Consider the following 22,197-nt stretch of genomic DNA (forward strand, 5'->3'; position numbering starts at 1 on the left):
TAGGATGTAGAGTGGCAAGTTCTGGGAATAGCAAGTAGAGCCATGTGGTTGAAATGTAGGTAAATGAAGGGGAATTCCCAATTTGGGGACCCTCCCCTCTCACCTCCCTTTTATGGGTTGTGTTTCTTTGTTAGAATGTAAGCTCCTTGAGCCACAGGGGATTTTTTTTGCGTGTATTTCTATCCCCAGTGCTTAGCACAGTCCCTGGCACCTAGTAATTTCAACCCCCTCACTTGACAGATAAGGAAACTGAGGCACGGGAAGGTTAAGTGATTTACATGGGATCTTTGCATCTCCAGACCTTAGTACCCCTGGCACGCAGGAAACGCTTAATAAATGCCTTTTGAATGACTGAGTGGACTCCCTCTACTCGGAGAAGAAGGGAAGCAAACAGCCAGCGGTCCGTCCTGGACATTGGCCAGCCACTAATCCTCGCCTAGGATTCAGAGCTGGAAGGGCTCTCAGAGGTCATCTCATCCAGTCCAGCTCCTCATTTAGCAGATGAGGAAACTGAGACCCTGAGAAACGATTTGCCCAAGTGTATGATCAGTCTTTAATAGAAAGAGACCTGGATACCAAAGGAGGAGCAGGAGACCGCTAGCCGAGGGTCTCCCTCCTCCAGAGACATCATTTCAGGAAAACGCTTTTCCGCCATACCCCTCCCCGAGCCCGAGTTTAAAAAAAAAAAACTACAACTCCCACAGTGCCCCGCGGCGGGCCCAAAGCCGCGCACGCGCGGCCAGCTGAGCTCCTCCCCTTGCAGAGAGCTGCGAGGCGGCCGAGCCTAGCTGTGTTGCCTCCTGTGACCGCCCCCTCGGCCCCGGGGCTAAGTCGTGGTCCCGCAGCGGGTCGTAGGATGGCGTTGAAGCGGATCCAGAAGGTAAGCCTCCCGCCTTCTCTCGTCCTCAGCGTGAGTCCGTGGACCGAGGAGCGGCGGGCGTCGGCTCCACCGCCGCACGGGGAGCCGCTGCAGGAGGCGGCGCCGCGCGCAGGCGCGGAAAAACTTGTGGCACCTGCCAGATAATGGGGCGGTGCCTCGCGCGCCCGCTGCCTTACAAGGGAACAGCCAGGCGCGGGGCGGGGGCGGGAGCGGGGGCGGAGCCGCGCTGGGGCGTAGCGTCACGGGGCGAGCGGGGGCAGGGCCTGGGCGGAACTAGTGGCGCCTCTGGCCAACCATGTGCTCTTTTGCGTGTTTCCCTTTCTCGTGGCTGGCTGTTGGCGTGGAGGGGCGTGTCCCATTCTCACTTTTCCGCTTGTTCTTGCACCGCCCCGTCTGCCCCGTAACATCCCGAGAAAACAAGCAGTCTCCACGCTCAGCTCCCTGCCCCAGTGCAAGGCACACAGGGGGCGCTTAATTAATGCTTCTAAACCTTCTTCCTTACTTTATGGTCAACGAGATCATAGATCCAGAGCTGGAAAGGACCTTAGCAGCCGAATAATTAGATTAATTTTAAAGATGAAGCTGTGCGTAGATTTGGCTCTGGAAAGGACCTTAGAGCCTGATTCAGGCATACGTCAGGTGGGGAAACTGAGGCCCAGAAGTTAAGTGACTTTCCCAGAGTCACCCAGCCAGAGAGTGGGGGAGCTCAGGTCTTGGGACTCCCGTTCTTTCCATTGAACCACATCACCTCCCTTTGCGTCAGGGTAGCATAGGTTTAGAGCTGGGAAGGAAGGACCTTGGAGGTTATCTGGTCCCATTCCGGTGCCATCAGATGGGGAAACTGAGGCTCAGAGCCCAGGGCGTGCTGCCTGCTGTTTGCAGCTTCCTTTTGGATAGATTTAAGCCCAGTCTTCTTTCCAGGAATCTGCTGGGCTTTCACCACCCACAGTGCCTGAAAAGTTATTTAGACTAAATTTCTATCCTTAGAATTCTGTTCACCCCACATGCTCACAACTTCAGGGGTGCTTTCACGTTTTTGTCTTCGTTAGTGGCTTTAGAGAAGTTTCCCTGCTCTCCCAACCGTAGCTGTAGCAGCCCTTGGTAAATGGTTAATCATCTTCTAGGACCACTGGTAGCATTTAGAGCTGGTCTGAAATTACTTCCCATTTACACTGTGCCTGTCTGGTGTGTATACGTGCAAGTTGTTTTTGTTTACAGTGTTATGCATACAACTGTATACAGTTGTTTTCGAGCTGTGTCCCCTATTAGAAGGTGAGCTACTTTTTGTTTCTCTTTTATGAGTAATGGGCCAAGGTACATTATTAAAGTACTTAACAAATGTTTGTTGACTGACTGGGAGGTTGTCTTAGAGATCATTTAATACTTTGCTGTGCAGTTTCTCATAATTTCTTTGGGATGCTTTTGACAGATACCTTTTTCTTTTTTTGGCCAGGCAATGGGGTTAAGTGACTTGCCCAGGGTCACACACCTAGTAAGTGTCAAGTGTCTGAGGCTGAATTTGAACTCAGGTCCTCCTGACTCCAGGGCCGGTGCTCTATCCACTGCACCACCTAGCTGGCCTCGGCAGATACCTTTGACTATACCCATTTTACCCATAAATTTCAAGTCATTTTGTGCCATTATTTCTTCCCTAAGGCCCGCTTATTAAATTAACCTTGATGAGTTTGTCTTGTTTCCATCTCAGGCCGGGCGTGCAATCCAACTTTCTGCCGGGTTCCCTCTGTTTTCACGGTGATCTACCCTATAGGTCTTCCAGTGGGTCACGTCAGCCCGCTGGTTCTGCTTCGTCCCCAGATATCTGTGTTTCTGCGTGTGTGTGTTCATGCACTTAAATGCCTATCTGTGTCTTTGTGTGTTCTGTGTGTTTACTTACTGATGTCCTTGTTATACCACTTCATAGCTGTGAATGTCCGTTCTTTGAGGGTAAGGACTGTTGGTCTTTCTTTTTTCTTTTTTTGCTTGTACTAAGGAGGTCATTGAGGCCAACCCTCTTATCTTACAGATGAGGGAACCGAGGTCAAATAATTTGCAGAAAGGCACACGCAGGTCCTCTTGACGCCAAACCTGGTGCCCTTTCTACTGTTCCAGGCATGTGTGTTCAAGTACATACATAAATACTTCTATGTGGGGTTGTATATATGTGTGTGTGTGTGTGTGTGTGTGTGTGTGTGCATGAGAGTATATACACAAAACATTCATGGGTTGGTCCCAGTTCTGTAGCATGAAAGCAGATGTTTTATTATAGACTATGCTCATGCCATAATTATCCAGAGTAACTTTTCTCAGGGTAACTTGTGGAGAAAATAATTATATATAGTAATACAAAGATTTACAGTTGCTTTACTAAGTCACATTCCCTCCTCACAATACACTTTTATGTAATTGCAGTCTTGACTCTTTTACAAACACAAGCCCACAGACGTGATAACATATATATTCCCGTGAAAGACCGGTTTACTTAGATTGGCATCAGTGTGGGCACAGCCATAGAACCAGGCCTAGGCTGCTACTAGGCCCGGTAAGAGAATCACAGAATTTGAGAGTTGGAAGGGAAATCAGTGTCCCAATAACGTAACCTCTACATGAAAGGAAGCCCATTACAAGTGGTCATCTGGCTTCTGCTTGAAGACCTCCCAGGATTCTGTGGTGGCAGCCCCCTGCCCTGCTGGACAGCTCTCGTGGTCAGCTTTCTCTAAAGTCCAGTCTAGATTGACCTCTGCATCTTCCACGCACAGCTGCTGCACCTGTCCTCTTGGGCCAAGTGGAACAAGTCCAATTCTTCCTGTATAGTTTAGCTTTTTGAACACTTGAAGACAGACAGATAGATAGATAAAAAGGATGCATAGATACAGAGAGACAGGAAGGCATAGATATATAGATTTTATACATACATCTCTACGTGCATGATAGATATTAGATAGACATAGGTGATAGAAAGAATTTTTTTTGGAGGCAGTGGGGTAAGTGATTTGCCCAGGATCACACAGTGAACTCAGGTCCTTCTGACTCCAGTGCTGTCTCTACTGCACTACCTAGCTGCCCCTAGACCGTTTATTAAGTGCTTCTTTTGTGCCAAGCACTGGGTATACAAATATAAGTAATCCAGGCAGACCTTGCCCTCGGGGAGTTTTAAGTTTTGTAGTTGAAGATCACACCCTCCAGGGGCATGGTTTGGAGCTGGTGGCCAGGGAGTGAGGGGAGGCTTATTCCAGGTGAGATCGGGTGAAGGCTCCCTCCCCTCTCCGAGTCCAAGGAGGCTCCTGGAGCCCGAGATGGGCACAGCTGGGGTGACAGCTACCATGGAAGTGACATGGTTTGAGCTCACGTGGCTCATGTTCCCCTCGAGTCTTCTTTTCTCCAAGCTGAGTGTGCCCATTTCCTTCAAAGGTTTGCCATATGATACGGATTCAAGGCTCTTTGCCATTGTGACACTTTGTTAACCAGGAGAGGCCGCAGAGTGTGGTAGAAAGAGCATGAGATTTGGAGTCGAGTCCTTCCCCACATCCTCCGGATGTGACCTTCGCTGAGTTAGACCTCCCGTCTGGCCCTCGGGTATGTCATCAGGCACGTGACGGGGACCGGATGGTCTGTAAGGTGCTTCCCAGGTCTGGTTCGAGGCTCTTCTGACCCTGTGTGCTGGAGGTGTTCTCTCGGTGGCTCCATAGCTAAGAGCGGAAGAGGAGCCTTACTTATTCTTCCTGTTGTGATTCCTGGGAACAAGCCATGATTATTTCTGGGACTGCAGTGGGGGCACCCTTGTGGTGATCCCTTTTGTTGGTGCCCAGTGGTGATGGTCATAGCTTCTGTGTGCAGAATGATTCGTTTTCAGAATGATGTTGGCAGGGGCCTAATTGATTGGCTGATATGTTCAGGTATGTAGCATTCCTCTGTTTAGCTAGGTGGTATACACATCCCGTTCCTGCTCAGTACGTGTATTTTCCTTGCATTGTTTTGGGTTGTAAGTGCCCTGAATCCCTTTGTCTCAGAAATAGCCCTTGCCGTACTTTAGCCTCACCTTATGAAGTTCTCTTCAAGTCATCAGAAGAAAATTGTCATATCCATTTTCCTAAACCTGAAGTTGCCATTTTTTCCCAAAGATCAGAACTGGTACCTGTTTTGCTCAGGCCTGGCATTCCAAGATATAGAGATCAAAGGAGCCAGCCCTGTTCCATTGTTTCTTTGTCTGAGAGTTACAGAGACTTAACAAGGTTGCCAAGGCTGCGAAGCAGTTGTCTGGTAGCTTGTCATGATGTGACAGATTGAGCCATATTTTTAAGCACCGCACAAGTCCTGCTGGTGAAGTGGGGACTTTTAGTCATTTTGCCCTAATCACTGGTGGTGATCAGTCCTGCCCCATTCCACTCTTGGCCAGTTCCTTTTCTAACCAAGAGTAAATATTTTCCAGATGGCTGGCCAGGGTTAGGGAGATGGTCTCTGAATGAACTGGTCCTTTCCATTGCCTGATGTTTCTTAGTTCCTAGGGCAGTCTGGGACAATGTCCAATTGGCCTCACCCCTGTTTTGAGATTGAGAAGTGGAAATGTTTTGATTCTGTAAATTTCATTGGCCAATATGATATCCCACCAAGGGACCAGCCCAGTCTTCCCTCTTGGTACAGAGGTGATCCTGAGTTTGCAGAAGTTATGCACGTGGAGTGTGGATAGCCTGGGAAGACTCGCAGTACTTTACTAGGGCTGGGCTTGATATGTGTCTTTCAGAGACTGGCCTTATTGCTAGAGGCTGAGCAAAAAGTGACCTTTTTTTTTCTCTTAGCAACTCAGGAGCAGGTGCCACCATCTACTCCTGGTGCTGTTTGCCTCTGCAGAGGAAGTGCCCACAACTGTGAGATCATAGATCCTTAAACAAGTATTGGTCTCATGACACAGTATTACACACCCATTAAGCCAGAGGCCCCATTGCTACTGCGGTGGCTACCTGATAAATAAATTAGTAATACCCGTAAATGCAGGCAGAAATACAACATGAAAAGTTCATCCCAAGGAAGTGCATACAAGGCAGTAGGGAGTCTGTGTCTCACCTGGCAGGCGTTATCAGCAAAAAAAAAAAAAAGGTGTGGGAATGAAAGAGATGTTTTATGAGAGGGTGAGTTTTATTTGAATATTTATAATGACTCAGGGGTAGATATGTTTTATTTTTAGTAGGACTACACCCTGGCACTTGGCTGCATTTCATCTAGCTTGGAAATTGATATCGCCCCATTGCAGATTGGAGAAAAATTCAGCCTCCCCCTCTCCTTCCTCCTCCCCCATCCTCTCTCTCTCTCTTTCTCTCTCTCTCTCTCTCTCTCTCTCTCTCTCTCTCTCTCTCTCTCTCTCTCTCTGTCTCCCTCTCTCCCTCCCTCCTCTCTCTCTCTCTCTCTCTCTCTCTCTCTCTCTCTCTCCCACTGTCTTTCTCTTTCTTTCTCTTTTGTAGTTGGGTTCTGAGCAGGTCCCTGGCTGCTTAAGGATAAAAAGCAGCTGAAGAGCTCTCTGCAGCAGCTAGTCATCTAATTAATATTCGAGGGGACAATGACAAGATTTGATAATATTCTGGTGCCCTATGTTCTAATGACTAGCAGGCTCTGACCAAAGTAATTGACTAACGCGCCAGCCCTCCTGTCCATCTCTCTGGCCTCCCTCTCCAACCTCTTTCCTTACTCACTTTCCCCCCCCATCTCATCATCAACCCTGTTTTTTCCCTTCCTCATCTTCATAGCCCTTTTCTTTTCTCTCTTTTCCTGCCCTGTCTTTTACTTTGTTTTCCTCCCCATGCTTACCTTACTGAACCAGTTAAAAGGCCCTGCTATTGAATTAAAGCATATTTTACTGAACTGAATAGTTTTGTTTCCTGTTTTTTAATTTGGATATAAGGTGAGCTTCACCTTTGTATCTATGCCTGTTTTCCCATCTCCAAACAATCGAATAGACCTGAAATAGTTCGTTTCTTTTTTTTCCCCCACGTTTTTGTGGCCCTTGGTTGTTTTTTTTCCTCCTTCTGCAGGTGTCTTCTTAGGACGTGTTCCACAATTTGTTTCAAAGCAGTGATTTATTTCTGTATATACATTTATATAGCCTTACATGTGTGGGTCTGGTTGTGGCAGCATATTACATTAAAACTTTTTTCTTATTAGTTTTATAGCAACATCAGAGGGCTGAATGGTGATGTGGTTATTTTATTAGCCAAGGTTTTTATTGAAACAGATTCTTGGGAAGTCTTTGAGATGTGAATCCACACAAATTGAATAGGTGGGTATTGATTCAGGTGGAATTTAACATTGTGTTGTGTTAGGAAGACAAAAATGGTGACCAGAACAAGACATTTAAATTGTTTGATTAGATTTTTAGTCAACAGCTAGTACATATACTTATTTTGACTCATAAGTTCAAAAAGCATGTGCGTATTTTTGAAATTGTACATATTTTAGTTATAAATAAGAATCATAGTTTTGAACTTTTTTTTTTTGGTCAAGGCAGTTGGGGTAAGTGACTTGCCCAGAGTCACACAGCTAGTAAGTGTTATGTGTCTGAGGCTGAATTTGAACTCAAGTCCTCTGACTCCAGGGCCAGTGCGTATCCACTGCACCACCTAGCTGCCCTAGAACTTTTCTTTCTTTTTTTTTTTGGTGAGGCAATTGAGATTAAGTGACTTGCCCAGAGTCACACAGCTAGTGAGTGTAGGTATCTGAAGTCGGATTTGAACTCAGGTCCTCCTGCCTCCAGGGCCGGTGCTCTGTCCACTGCACCACCTACCTGCCCCAAACTTTTTTTTTTAAGAGAACTTACACCTTCATCCAGCTCAACATTAAAATTTTTAAATATTTATATGGTTGAGTTTTAATCTTCTTCCTTATGTACAGGAAAGAAATGTAGCTTTCTCACTTTTTAAAATTCATAAGTGATTTTTTTTCAATTTAAGTTATGTTCCAAGAAGGGGCATTTTCTTTCAACACCTACAAAAGAAACTGTTGTTATTTAAAGACTGAATTATCACTTCAGTAGTCTGGTGACTAAGTGTTTAAGTGACTTCCACCAATTCAGTGGTGTGACTTTCTTTAAAATATGATGTATAAACCAGAATAACTTCCTGCTCACCCAGGCTTGAGGTTTGTTATTGTTGGTATTAGGAGGAGATGCTTATTGGCTCTTCACGTAAGCCAACTCTTCATATTAAGACTTGTCCGATGATGATTTTTTTTCTTTAGAGTCATCTAAATGCTTTAAATGAAAGTCATCTGTACTCAAAAGTGTTTATGACTTTTTTCAGTGTGGGCACTTCCTCCACTTACAAACATTGTAACTCTTCTGTGACTTAATATTTGATATTGTCTTCAAGAGGTTCTGTGGCCAAAAAATTAATCACTCTGCAATCGTTCTGGTCGTGAGCCTGCCCATCTTCTGGAAGTGCAGCTCTGACCATGGCACCTCTCCCCTCCTCAGGAATGGCTGGCTCCCTATCACCTCTTGATCAAACATAAAATCTTCACTTGGCGTTCCAAGTCCAACACAACCCGGCCCCCTCCTACCTTTCTAGTCTTCCTTCTTAGACCTTGCTCCCCAAAATGTCCTCTGCGATCCTCTGGTAGTAGTCTCCTTACAGAAGACACTCATCTCCTGACCCCAGGCATTTTCTCCAGCTGTGTGTCCCCGATGCCTGGAATGCTTACCCTCTTCTTCTCCTCCTGGCTTCCTTCAGGTTCCGGCTAAAATCCCACCTTCCACATTCTGAAGCCTGCCCACAGCTTATTTGTACATATTTGTTGCTTGTTTTCTCCCCCTTCAGAGTGTGAGCTCCTTGAGGGCAGGGCCTGTCTTCTATTTTTGTATCACCGGTGCTTAGCAAAGTTCCTAGCATACAGTAATAAATATTTATTGACCAACTGATTGGAATAGTCCCCAGCTATGGTTTGTCACTAGCTGTCCACAAAACCTTTTAAGTTGGGTAGGATTATCAGAATTTATACTCTGTTGGACTGATCTTTGACAACTAATATTCACATGCTGAGTGGGATGGGAACTTTGCCGGAGATTATGATGCTGTAGTTAGAAAGCTGTCTTTCTGTATAGATACCTATATACCTTCCCCTCCAACTTCACTTTAAATCTGATATTCTTTTTGCCACTTGGTCTTTTATTGATGTGTTTTGTTTTTACATTACAGACATTTATAGATTATTCATCCCACTTTATGAGGAGTCTCTTGTGATAGAAATCAATAGTTAAGTAAAACTAATAATTCAGGGACCTCCTCTGAAAGGGCATGCAGTGTGTCACGTCTGTAGCATCCCATCCCCAAAACTCTGTCTTAAAAAAAGTAAGCAGATCTGTTTTTCCTTCTTCCCTGTGCCACGTGAGAGGGGGGATGCCTTGTAACACGTATGCATAGTCAAGTAAAACAAATCCCTTCTATGGCTGTACACAGAAACATCTTTTCATCTTGGTCTTCTGGAGTCGTGAATGGTCATTGCGTTGATGATGGATGGTCCTTACAGCTTTCAAAGTTGCTCGTCTTTACGTTGCTGTTGTTATTGTACATGTCATTCTCCTGATTCTGCTCATTTCATTCTTCATCAGTTTATAAAAGTCCCTAAAATTGTTTGTTTTTGTGATAGTGATGTTATGGTATAAATTGTATTATTCCTGTTCACTTTCCTCTGCATTAGTTTATCGAAGTCTTTCCAAGTCTTTTTGGAATCATCTGTCCCTCATTTTTTATGACATCATGATGTTTGATCACATTCACATACCACAACTTATTTGGCATCCCTCAATTGCTGGACAGCCTCTTAGTTTCCAGGTTTTTTTTTTGTTTTTTTGCTGCTATAAATATTTTTGCAAATAAAGGACCCGTTCCTCTCTTACTCACTGTTCAGTAACCTTTTGTGTATAATTCAAAATTGCTTTCCACAGTGGTTGTACCCATTACATCAGTTTTCCCACAGCCCTTCCTACATTTTTCATTTCCTTCTTTTGCCATCTTTGCCCCTCTGATGAGTGCAAGCTGGAATCTCAGAAGTGCTTGTATTTGTATTTTACTAGTAATGATTTGGAACATTTTTTTCATATGGCCATAGATAGCCTGAGTCTCTTCCCTTAAGGACTGTGTGTTCATATCCTTGGACCATTTGTCAATTGGGGAATGGCTCTTTTTCTTATAAATTTGAATCAGTTCTTTATATATCTTGGAAGTAAGACTTCAGAAAAACTTGCTGCAAAAATATTTTCCCAGTTAATTATTAATTTAATCTTAGCTTTATTAGATTTGTTTGTGTAAAAGCTTTTACATAATTAAAATTATTCATGGAAGCCCTAGGTCTCCAACTGAGGATTTCTGCCTTCAAATCCAGTGCTTTTTCTGCTGCGTGATACTTGAAGCCCAAGAGTAAATGAGGATAAAGAGAGGGAAGCTGAAGATGGGATTTTATCTGGGACCTGAAGGAAGCCAGAGAGGCTGGAGACAGAGATGAAGGAGAGAGAGAGAGAGGAGAGAAGAGAGAGAGAGAGAGAGAGAGAGAGAGAGAGAGAGAGAGAGAGAGAGAGAGAGGAGATAGTGTGTTATTCCCATTTTGCAGATGAAGAAACTGAGGCTCAATGAAGCCATGTGGGCAGAGACATAAGTGGCTTGGTTAAGAAAGTGGTACTGTCACATAGCCATTACGTATTCGAAACACTTTCAGTGGAGGAAGCTCACTACCTCCCAAGGCTTCCAAATTTCCCTAATTACCCTCCTCCAGTGAGTTGTCGTCCATGCAGGCCTAGTACCAGGAGGAGCAGCAAAGTTCCCCATTTGAAGAGATTTGAGGAAAGTGACAGTGTATTAGGTTTGGATTTGGAAGGACTTTAGGAATAATCTAGGCCATTTTACAGGTAGGGAAACTGAGGCCCTGAGATAGTAACCGTCTTGACCAGGGTAATATATAGGTAGTAAGTGGCACAGCCAGGATTTGAACCCATATCCTCTGACTCTTAAGTTCAGCACTCTTTCCACTTTGCTGTCCCACCATGGTTATGCTGGAATTGATCTCAGAGAGGATCTAATTTAACCCCTCCCCAAACAGGAGATCCTTCTCCTGAACCCAGGGCATTTCAGCTTCATCCTCCTTTTTTGCTTAGCCTTTCTGCCTTCAGGAAGGCAGATCCAGTCTTAGGCTGTAATTTTTCTTTTATGTTTTACACTGTGGTGGAAAGGAGAAGAGTGGAGTGGTCCTTCTGCTTTGAGGCCGCCTAGAATACAGCCCATCCCATGTTTATGGAGTAGTGAGGCATGGTGGTGGTGGGGGTGATGTTCAGTCGTTTCAGTCATATCTGACTTTGTGACCCTGTTTGGGGTTTTCCTGGCAAAGGTACTGGAGTGGTTTGCCATTTCCTTCTCCAGCTAATTTGACAAATGAGGAAACCGAGGCAAAAAGGGTCACAACAACCACAAAATTCTCGTTCTGTGCCATTACTGAGGATGGGTTATGTCAGGTCAGGAAAAATAGGACAGTTCACTCCTCTGCAGGGTGAAATTATCTCATGGAGAGGCAGCGATGATGCCTGCAGTAAACTAAGGTGGCCTCCATTTAAGCAGAAAACTCTGACTGTCCTTGACAAGTATGAACTAACAACTGACAGGGTTGTTACCTGATGGGGGCAGCAATTCAGGTTCAGTGACTGTCCCTGACATGTTTTGTGTCACTCAGGGATGTCCAGCTGATAAATGCTCAAGTTTGTCTGTAGTTTTTATATTAGGATATTAGACTCAGGTGCCGATTTGATTCATGGAGATAATAAATATGATGAGAGTTATGAAACTGAGGACCAGTGTCATAGATAAACACAAGTGAGGGAAACCTGAACAGTGATAGCTCCCTCATCCACAAGTGAGTTATCTTTTTGGTGGCTTATCTGTGACTTTGTTTCCCTCACCTCCCCTGCCTGGGTCTTAGACAGCTGACACTGAGCCCAGTGCGGAATCACTGTGTCTGTGGTCATATCTGTGCTTGGGCTTAGCATAGATATGTTAAGCAGGCTTGGCTTTTAGTAAGTGCCTGGCAAATGGTTTTAGAATTGAGTTGATTTCCTTCCACACCCAAGGAGTAGTAATCCTTAGTTCTACTATGTGGGATGATCCAGAATGGCAGGGAACTTAGAAGTCCCTGCTGAAGTAGTCCTATGAGTTCTACTGAGTAGATTTGTGTCAGACATAAAGGATTAGCCAAAAGCAATTCAGATTTTGCTGGAATAAGCTACAAATAATCAGAATTAACTGTAATGGGGGTAGTGGTGGTGGTGGTGGGTGTTGTTTAAATTCTTCCACTAACTTGAATTCTCCAGAGTCTTCAAATGTTAGAGCAGGGAGGAACTTTAGAGATGATTGGGGTCAGTGGACCTGATTCATTTTACAGATGAGGCAGTGAAAGCCAAGCAAGGGGAGATGGCTGGCCCTTCCTTTGTGTAGCTACTGAGAGAGTCAGAACTAGAACCCAGATCTCCTGGAGCTTCCTCAGAGCGCTATCCCTCTCACAAGGCTCCTTTTCCATTCTGTTGGTGCATCTGATTGGGAGCTGACAGGCTATGTATTCACTACTTAATCCTTTATGGTTGTGTAGAGATAGATGCATCAATGCCAAGTTACCAGAAAAGTGGTTTTGGTGAAGCCTGGGGGCAATGAGGGGATGACTGAATGATTACAGGGACCTGAAAGTGTCATGGCAGAGGTGGGAGAATGGCATTGGCTGGGGCTGGTCTTTAAAGGGCCACTAACCCTTCTGTTGGAATTGTCACGTCCCTCCAAGTTAAGATGGACCATCTCCCAAGGAGATAACCAGCCACCCTTGTAGTGTGGACGGCTGAGCTGCACTGTCCTGCCTCAGGATGGCCAGGCCAGCTTGAGGAGATTCCAGTTTTAGGGCTCGGGAGTAGGAGAGTTGGAAGCCATGGGGAGGACAGGTTAAGGGTCATTTAAAACTAGGGGTTTATGCTGGGCCCCTCTTTCCTGCCCTGCAGCCTCCCTCTGGGGATGGGGCATGGACTTGGGGCATTCCGAAACTAGCCTTTGTCCTGTTTCTCCTGCCGCCCACTGTCTGATGTTGTCTTTGCTTGCTGTGGAGTGTGTCAGTGTGCTGCCTGAGTCTGGTTAGTCTGCCTACCTCAACCCTTTGCAGGCGTTTTCTCCACTCAGCTGTCATAGCGATCTTCCCAAGCGATAGGACTGACCACATCTCTCTGTCCCGATGTCTCTCTTTGTCTGTTTCTCTCTGTCTGTCTCTGTCTCTGTCTCTCTCACTCTCTGTCACACACACACACACACACACACACACACACACACACCCCAGTCCATAAGCCCCAGTGGCTCTCTCCTGCCACCAGGATCAAATATAAATTCTTCCTTTTGATTTTCAAAGCCCTGCAGTTACACCTCAGCTCTTCCCATATCATACCTTTCTGCCTCCATATACTCTCTGACCCACTGATTTTGGCCTCCTGGCTGTTACTAGCACAGAACACCCCATCCCCCAACAGCAGGCATGTCCTGGTCCCCCTAAGTGCTGGTGCTTTTCCCTGAGATTCTCTTCAGGTTATCCCATATGGATCTGCTCATTCACAGCTGTTTTCAGTTGCTCACCCTGCCCACCCCCAGTAGACTGAGTCTCTTGAGCACAAGGACTTTTTTTGCCTTTCCTTACCATACTGCATGACACATGGTGGGAGCTTAATAAATGCTCATTGACTCGCTGTAACTCATAAGGCTGAAGGAGTCATTGCCCAGGGGAGGGGAGGCATCTTTCTTTGTGCCATCATTACCACGGCTGGCCATTGAGAGGGTGCGCGGTGGAATATTTGAAAAGGTGATGATGGAGGCCACGGTGGGAAGCTCAAAGTCTTTTGGGGAAGACATTTCCTTGTTTATCTCTCTGGCCATCAGCACAACCGTTCTCTGTCCTTGAGAATTTGGGTCTTACCTCTTCACAGAAGGAATAACTTACCAAGCGAGAGAATCAGTGTTTGGGAGGGGTGTGTGTGTGTGTGTGTGTGTGTGTGTGTGTGTGTGGTGTCACGGACTCCCAGAGAGCAAGTGAGCACAGCCAACTCTGAAATCACTCTCTCGTGTTCCTAGGAATTAACTGACTTGCAGAGGGACCCTCCCGCCCAGTGCTCAGCAGGACCTGTGGGTGATGATTGTAAGTAATGGTGTTTTAGGGCTTTGGGTTGAAGGAGTCTTGCAAATAAATCCCCACATTTTGCCAGTTCAGCATTTTTTTTTTTGATTAGCAGTAGGGTTAAGTGACTTTCCCAGGGTCACACAGCTAGTAAGTGTTATGTGTCTGAGGTCAAATTTGAACTCAGGTCCTCCTGAATCCAGGGCTGACGCTCTATCCACTGCCCCATATAACTGCCCCCACCACTTCAGCTTTTTTAAAAAATGTTTCCCACTGCAGATCATGTAGTAAATGAATGAAGCAGCCGTCTTTTTCTCTTCCTTTGGTTGAAGTTCCAAGCTTATTAGAAGACCATTAATCTCAAGTAGTGTGGCTGGTTAGCAGTGAACAGGCCTCTCTGGTCAGAAGCCATATAGAGGGGGCTGTGACACCACCCTCCCTGCTAGAGGCAAATGAGGACGTTGCTTTCCAGGGAGGTTCATCAGTGACCTTTCCAGATAATCAGTCTGCTCAAGAAATCTCTATGCAGCATGCTGCCACCCTGTAGGCATAAAATCATAAGGCAGCTGGCACTTGAAAGATTTCTCTAAATAATTATCTCTTTGGGTAATGGCTCTTTACAAATTTTTTTAAAAAAAATATTGATGATGATACTGTTGCCACTGCCCCATGCCTTGTGAGGCTTCCTTTAGGGTCTGGGGGAAGGGGACGGGTCTCCACTCCTGTAGTCAAGGAGAGCAGTGTCCATGCAGAGGGGCAGAATCCCCACTGCTTTGGCCCTTGTTGACCCTGGGGAGGAGGGGGGCAGAGAGAAAGGTGAGGAAAGGAGAGGCCAGCAATCCATCTTTTCTTTGGCTTTTCCCTGACTCTGTTTACCCACTTGTGCATACCTTTGATAGAAGTGGCTCAGCAAGCTTTTTCTCTCAACCCTGGCTAAATTGGGGTAGAAAATGCAATGGAGCTACCCCTATAGCCCTCTACCAGTTCTGTGAGGCTCCTGCTGCCTTCTCCTGGAGCTTCCTGCCTGGACCACCATCTTCTTCAGAGACCTCTTTGGCCTGTCCCCTTTCCCCAAGTCTCTGCTGCCTTCTCCTAGCACCTCGCCTCTTCTCCGTAGCTCTCTCTGTTCTTGGGACCCCTGCTTTTAGACTTGTCTGCTGCCAATGAGGAGGTAGGCAGGTAAGTGGGGAGTGGGCAGGTTATTATTTGGAGCAGAGAGGGGGTGACAGGGTAAATGCATGGGAAGAAGTGGCTTGGGGGGGTGGACTACACGTTGCTGCCGTCTGTTGGGTGAGCAGATTTCAGGCTCAGCTGACAAGAAAGGTTTTTTTCCAGTGTTGAGAGCTTAGGGATCAAAGGCCCATCTCATGTCACCACTCTCTGACGAGGCTCGTTCTCTGTATCCCATCAGATGACCCTGAATTCTTGCAGGTATTTGTAGCCTCCGTGTGTCCGAGGGCTCGTCTCATGGACCAGAGCTGGGCAGTCACCATGGGGCTAGGAGGGGCCCCATATCCTTCTCTCTTTTTTCACTTCTTGCTAGGTTCTCCTCCTTTCTCTGCCTTTATTTCTTTCTCCCCTGTCTGTGCCCCTGGCACCTGCGCTTCCCATTGCTATTATGCGGCTTTGCTGGACGCAACAAGGGAAAAAATGTTTGTGCCTTGTCCTGGACCTTGTCCTTCTAACACTAGTGCGTCTACTCCTTGTTGTTAGGTATAGAGCCTTTGTTGTATTTGAGTACATACTAGGAGGTGGTTGGTGGAGGACATCGGGACGTGATACCATTGTACACCCAGATTAGAAAGAAGTCAGTTGGGACATTCATCCCACTTCAAGGGTGTGGACAGGCATTTTCCAAAAAGGTTATGAAATGAATTGTATTGACCTTATGCCAGGACTGGACACATGATTGCCTTCAGGAACCTAGAAATCAATGATTGGGCTATTATAGATTATGTTCTTGCCTACCTTTTTCTTCTGTGGTGTCAGGTGAGCAGAGAGGAGCTGGTCCAGAAATGGGAATGAGAGCAAGGGCCAGAACAGGTAACCCTGAGTTCTTAGGTAGAGCAAAGAATTAAAATGGGAATAAGTAGAAAGTGAGTATGTATCTCATCACTGAAGAGGCTGAATCCCTAGGAGGGAGTTGGATTAAAAAAACTCCACCAAAAACACACCTGTAAAGAGAGAGGGGGAAACCAGAAGGGAAAAACTTGAAAACCTTATCAGTGCTGTTGAACTCCCAGAGAGTCCGTGGCACAGTGCAAGGTACTATAGGGTAAATATTTGTAGAACATGGAGAAGAAATAGTCCTTCACCTCAAGTGACTTAAGGTTGGCTTTTGGGAGAAATACTTTGGAAGAAAGCCCTTTGGAATGGACCAAGGAAAAAAGGGTTCTTTGCTAAGAAACAACAACAGTAATGACAGTAGCTGATATTTATAGCGTACCTACTATGCGCCAGGCACTGTGCTAAATGCTTTATAATGATTATCTCATTTGATCCTCATAATAACCCTGGGAGTTAGGTGCTGTTTTTATCCTCATTTTGCAGATGAGGAAACTGAGGCAAACAAAAGTGAAATAACTTGTTCACGGTCACACAGCTGCTAAGTGTCTGGGGCTGGATTTGAACTCAGATCTTCCTGACTCTAGGCCCTGTGCTCTCTTCACTGTACCACCTAGCTGCCTCCAACAAGGAATCTGGCGATGAGTTTACAGTCAAGAGTATAAGAATTGATCAAAGCGAAGAAAAACTCTAAACCGTGTGTGAAAAGCTGTAAGAGTATTAGTGCATTATAGTGGAATGGGTGTGTTTATCTAAGTGGCTGCTGATTTAATGGATTTATTATATCATCATCTCTCTCTCTATTTTTCAGTATTCCACTGGCAGGCCACCATCATGGGCCCGGTACGTACCAGCTGCTAAATTCCCTGCTTTGGCCTTCCCTTTTCATTTTAAATTTCTGTTTCTTCTTCTAATTGGCGTGTGTTTGATGTCTTGTCATTCTAGAATGATAGCCCTTACCAAGGTGGTGTTTTCTTCCTGACTATTCACTTCCCTACAGATTACCCTTTCAAACCGCCAAAGGTAAGGAAGGGTCTCGTTGACTTTGGCTGACATTTGTAGACAAAGGAGGACTCGTGATAAGTGGATTTTAAAGTGGTTCCCTGGAACAGCAATGGGGATACTGCCTCCATCCCCGTAGGGAGAAGCTGGATTAACTTGGGCTGTGGGATAGTTCAGTAGATGGGGGTTTTATTTCAATCACTGATACTATTTCACATCCTAAAAATGTTTTTTCATAGATGAGGTTACCACTGTAACTAGGACTTCTTTCACTGGGGCAAGGTCAAAGATTTGGGGGGTGGGGTGGAAGGAGGGGTGGCAGGTATAACAAGCAGCCTAGCCGTGGGTGCTCTGGTGCCTGGGGGGGCAGTGATCTGGTCCCTACCTCTGTGGGGGTCTCAGGATTCTGAGAGTGGTGGCCAAGGCGGGGATGGAAGGGACAGAATTGTGCCCAATTGGGATGGCTATCACCCCAGGCAGGAAGCAGGTTCCCCTAGGAGGAACTCTGCCCCCCTCCCCTTCCTGTCATCAGGAAGCCCCATCTACCTGTACTAGTTACAGTGCTGGTGCAGGTTTCAGCCTGACCATGTTCCTCATCTCCTCTTCTCTCATCCCCAGCTTCAGTTGTGTGACCCATTTCTTCACTTACCCTGAAATGAGAGCAGAACGGTAGCTCCCTCCCCACCTCAGCCCTTATCAGTGAAGTGTCTGTGCTGTGTTGGGCTCTAAGTAGATGTCCTGTTGACATGTGGTATAAGGTCACCGAGTGGGGCATGAAGTCGTCAACATGCTTTTTCCTTTGGGTCTTCCCTTCCTACGCCAGGCTCTAGAATATTCTTGCCGATGTGGCCTATAGGAAGTGACATAAAGCCGATGTCCAGGACAGTCCCACCCGGAAGCCTCCATAGGCAGACTATTCTAAAATGTTGCTAACCCGCTTAGCAGTGCTAGAGACTGGCGTGTGCCTGCAGCTACAGAACTGTGTCTTCTGGCTCTGGGCACAGAGTCTGTTAGCTGTTGGATGGTCTGTGGGCAGATTGCTGTTGGGCTCAGCCATCCTTATATTTATCATAACCAAGACTAAGATATGGGTGCAGTTACCTGCTCCTGGTCTCTCTGCATGGTATCGAGGGTGACTTCGGTGGGCACCAGTGGAGAAGATGGGCTGCCCTCTGCCCCAGACGCTGACAGTGATCAACCACAGAAATGTAAAACCTTTTTAGATGCCTGCCCTCTCTGGCTTTGCCATGTGGTATGGGAGCCGGGATCTGAACCCCAGAAGCAGCTTGGTTAGATTGAAAATGATATGTTTTGGTGTCTTGGAAGACATGTTGCCTCCACCATTAACCATGTGCTTCATATGTGGGTTGTGATGTTAAATCGATGTGGACTTAACAATGTGGGGAAAGATAATTGTTCAGCATTTAGTTCTGAAATGTTTTTGTATATTGAGACTAAAAAGTATGTATTCCAGCCGGGCTTACTTCTATTTAAGGTAACTTAGTTAAGTAAGTAAATAACGGTAGCATGCTTCTCAGACTAAGTGACTGGGGAAGATTTCAGAGCAGACCAGTCTGTCCTCTGTGCAAGATGGATTTGCTGACTGCCCTGCTCATTGGCATCCAGATAGAATACCTTACTTCAAGTAAACCCCAATGGAGATTAGAATTTGTGTGGTTGGGGTTGGGGGAACGAGATGTAGGAGCTGCGTTTGCTCAAGGTATACAAACTACCCCCCAACTGTGTTAGTTATTAAGGCTTTAAAAACTGTATCTCCAGTAGGCTGGCATTAATTTAGCAAAGCAAACTAAAAGGTGAATAGCTTGATGATAGGAAGCTGACCATTGGCTCTCCGACTCTTTTCACGATAGCACAAAACGAAACGTTTCATTAAAGAGCATTGAGAATAGACAGGGAGAACTCACCAGTAATAGAGTTTTGTCCCTGGGAAGAGAAAGCAAAGGAGGTGGTGGTGATCGCCACCGGCAGAGGCTCTCATGGAATTAAGTCACGGAGCCCAAGTGTGGTTCCATGCAGGACTCTCTGAACAGCCTCCTAGACACCCGGGCATCGTGGGCATCATGCCTGTGTCGCTTGCATACCTTCGGGGCCAGGGCACTTACTGCTTCACAACCCACCCACTGTGTCTTTTGGACAAATCTGACTTTTAGAAAATTCTTCATCTTGTTTCTGTAGTTTCTACCCGCTGGTCCTAGCTCTGGGCACAGGAAGTTCTCAAAATAAGCTGCATTAAAACCCTCTGTGGGAGGACTTCAGTCATATCTCATGGGACATTGTTTCCAGACAGGTGTTTTTTACTTGCCGTGTGTCCACTGGATAAGCTATAGTCTGTCATTGTTCCTCTTTTTTAAAAAAAATCTTGGATATCTTTTGTTTTTTATAGAACCAGGATTTCTCCCAGTGTCCCTTCTTCTCCTCTCAGCAGACCACCTCATATAACAAATGCTTTTTAAAAATTTAAATTAATGAAATCAATGCCAAGCTGGAAAAAAGGAGAGGGAGGAAAAAATCAGCAAAATGGATCAATACATTGAAAAGGGCTGAAAATATATGCAGTGTATCACATTGACGGATCTCCCACTTCTCCAAAGGCCTCTTTTTATGTCTCTTCTTTGGGACCAGGCTTATTCTTTGTAATTTTGCAACATTCTCTTGGTTGTGTGGTGGTGATTACTCTTTCCACTTATATTGTTGTCATTGTGTATGTTGTTTTCTTGACTGTATATCAGATTGTAGCAATCTTTCCATACCCCTCTATAGTCTTCATTTTCATTGTTTCTTGTAGCACAGTAATATATTATCATATTAATGTGCCACAATTTGTTTATATACTTCCCAACTGATGGGATTCGAATTTGTTTCCAATATTTTGCCACCACAAAAAGTGTTTCTATAAGTATTTTGGTGTATATGGGTATATTCTTCTTACCAGTGACCTTCTCAGGGCATAAGCCTAATAGTGAAATCTCAGGATCCAAGCGTATGGACATTTTAGTTGCTTTATTTGCATAATTCCAAATTGCTTTTCAAAATGATTGCTTTGATTCCCCACAATCCCTTCAACATGTCGATGTCTTTCTAAAAGTGAACAACAGCACTCTAGGTGTGGTCTGGCTAATCCAGAGTATGGAATAATTATTAACCTCCTTTATTCAGAATACGATGCCTTTATTAATGAAACCAAAGATTGCATTAGAGTTTATGTTTTTTGGCAGCCTTATCGTTAAGCTTTCAGTCAGTCAAAACTCTCTGTCTTTTTTGCATAAATTGCTATTAAACAAAGAGATTTTGTTGTTGTCATTTTGAAATTTAGGTGTAGAACGTTGCATTTGTTTTTCTTAAATTTGATCTTAGCCTCTCAAGGTTGTAGTCCTTTGGGATCCTGATTCTGTCTACTGTGTGTTAGCCGTCCTTCCTAATTTTGTATCATCCACACATTTGACATTCATGCTTGCTCTTTCTACATCCCGGTAACTGTTGAGCTTTCTTATGTTGGACGAGGCAGGGCCACGGCATAGCCCCCAGAGTGCCTCCAGAGACTTCTTTCCAACTTGACCTTGATTTCATTAATCATCACTCTGGGCAGGGGTGTTCAGCCAACCTCATGCTCAGCTAAGTGTGTGACCATCTAGTCCGTATCCCTACACAAGGATATCATGAGAGATTTTGTCAGATGTTTGCTAAAAATTCAGATAATGATAACGGCTAACGTTTATATAGCACTACCCATGTGCGCGCACTGTGCTAAATGCTTCACTGTGCCAAATGCTTTATAATGATTATTTCATTTGATCCTCACAGCAACCTTATAAGGTAGGTGCTATTCCCATTTTACAAATGAGGACACTGAGGCAGACAGCAGTGATGTGACTTGCTCAAGGTCACACAGCTATTCAGTGTCCGAGGTCAGATTCTGACTGGAGTCTTCCTGACTCCCGTGCACTGCGGCCACCCCTTGGATGCCCTTAACAGTGTTTCTTTTCTTTTCTTTTTTTTTTTTGGGCGAGTCAATTGAGGTTAAGTGTCTTGCCCAGAGTCACACAGCTAGTAAGTGTTATGTGTCAGAGGGCAGATTTGAACTCAGGTCCTCCTGACTCCAGGGCCAATGCGCCACCCAGCTGCCCCCCATAACAGTGTTTAAAGCATTTTCTTGATCTACACTGCTGATGAGCTAATGCAAAGAGGTAGTGAGAAGACTTTGGTATGGCTTGTTCTATTCCCTCCTCTTTGTAAGTAGTCAAATAATAATGATTAAAAACTGAAGACACAATTTTATTTTATTTTTTAAAAAAATTTTTTAAAAATTAATTTATTTTGATTTATCAACAATCACTTCCATATGCTTTTGAGTTGAAAATTTTTCTCCCCCTTCCTCCCCGCCACCCTCCCCAAGATGGCGCACAATCTGATATAGGCTTTACATTTACATACCCATTAAACATATTTTCACATTAGTGAAGTTGTAAGTAAAAATTAAAACCAATAGGAGGAACCATCAGAAAGAGGAAACAAAACTCAACAGAAGAGAAAAAAATAGCAATTCAACTTTCATAGTTCTTTCTTTGGATGTGGATAGCATTTTCCATCACGAGGCCTCTGGAGATGTCTTAAATCCTTGTATTGCAGGGAAGGGTTAAGTTTGTCAGTATTAGTCATCGCACAACGTGGCTGTTATTGTGTACAACATTCTCTTGGTTCTGCTCATTTCACTAAGCATGTTTCCATATTTTGAACAGTACTCAAAAACCTGAGTTTATCGAAGAGTTCTTTGAACAGTTTTACCTGTCTTTTTTTTTTTGCCTTTATCTTTCTTATCCAGATCATTTGTGATTATATTGTCAGAATTATTTATTTATTTTTAGAGCTTACTATCCCCTCTGGTAGCATCTCATCTTCCCTTAGCACTTTTATCAGTGGGACAATGGTTGTCTTTTTTATGAGTCTAGAAGCAGGGCTTCTTAATCTTTTTTTCACTTTTTTTCAGCACTTATTAAATTGTGTGTCCTGATCCCATATGGAGTTGTGACCCACAGTTTAAGAAGCAGTGAACCTGGGTTTAATTAAGGGGGGGA

General features: G+C 45.0%; 1 protein-coding gene across 2 annotated transcripts in view; it reads left to right on the plus strand.

Moving 5' to 3' along the window:
• Positions 1–747: 747 nt before the first annotated feature.
• UBE2D4 (ubiquitin conjugating enzyme E2 D4) overlaps positions 748–22,197 on the plus strand; it is a 37,120-nt gene continuing 15,670 nt past the window's right edge. Inside the window, exons 1-4 of one of the 2 annotated variants that reach the window (XM_020963639.2) lie at positions 748–880; positions 13,996–14,059; positions 16,914–16,945; positions 17,048–17,125. In XM_020963639.2, the coding sequence (XP_020819298.1) occupies positions 857–880; positions 13,996–14,059; positions 16,914–16,945; positions 17,048–17,125 (198 nt within the window). In that variant the 5' untranslated portion in view covers positions 748–856. The remainder of the gene's footprint in view (positions 881–13,995; positions 14,060–16,913; positions 16,946–17,047; positions 17,126–22,197) is intronic. The other variant, XM_020963640.2, reaches the window with a different exon arrangement.

This window comes from Phascolarctos cinereus, unplaced genomic scaffold (genome assembly GCF_003287225.1).
Source record: "Phascolarctos cinereus isolate Bilbo 61053 unplaced genomic scaffold, phaCin_HiC Scaffold_2;HRSCAF=192, whole genome shotgun sequence".
Classification (NCBI taxonomy): Eukaryota; Metazoa; Chordata; class Mammalia; order Diprotodontia; family Phascolarctidae; genus Phascolarctos; species Phascolarctos cinereus.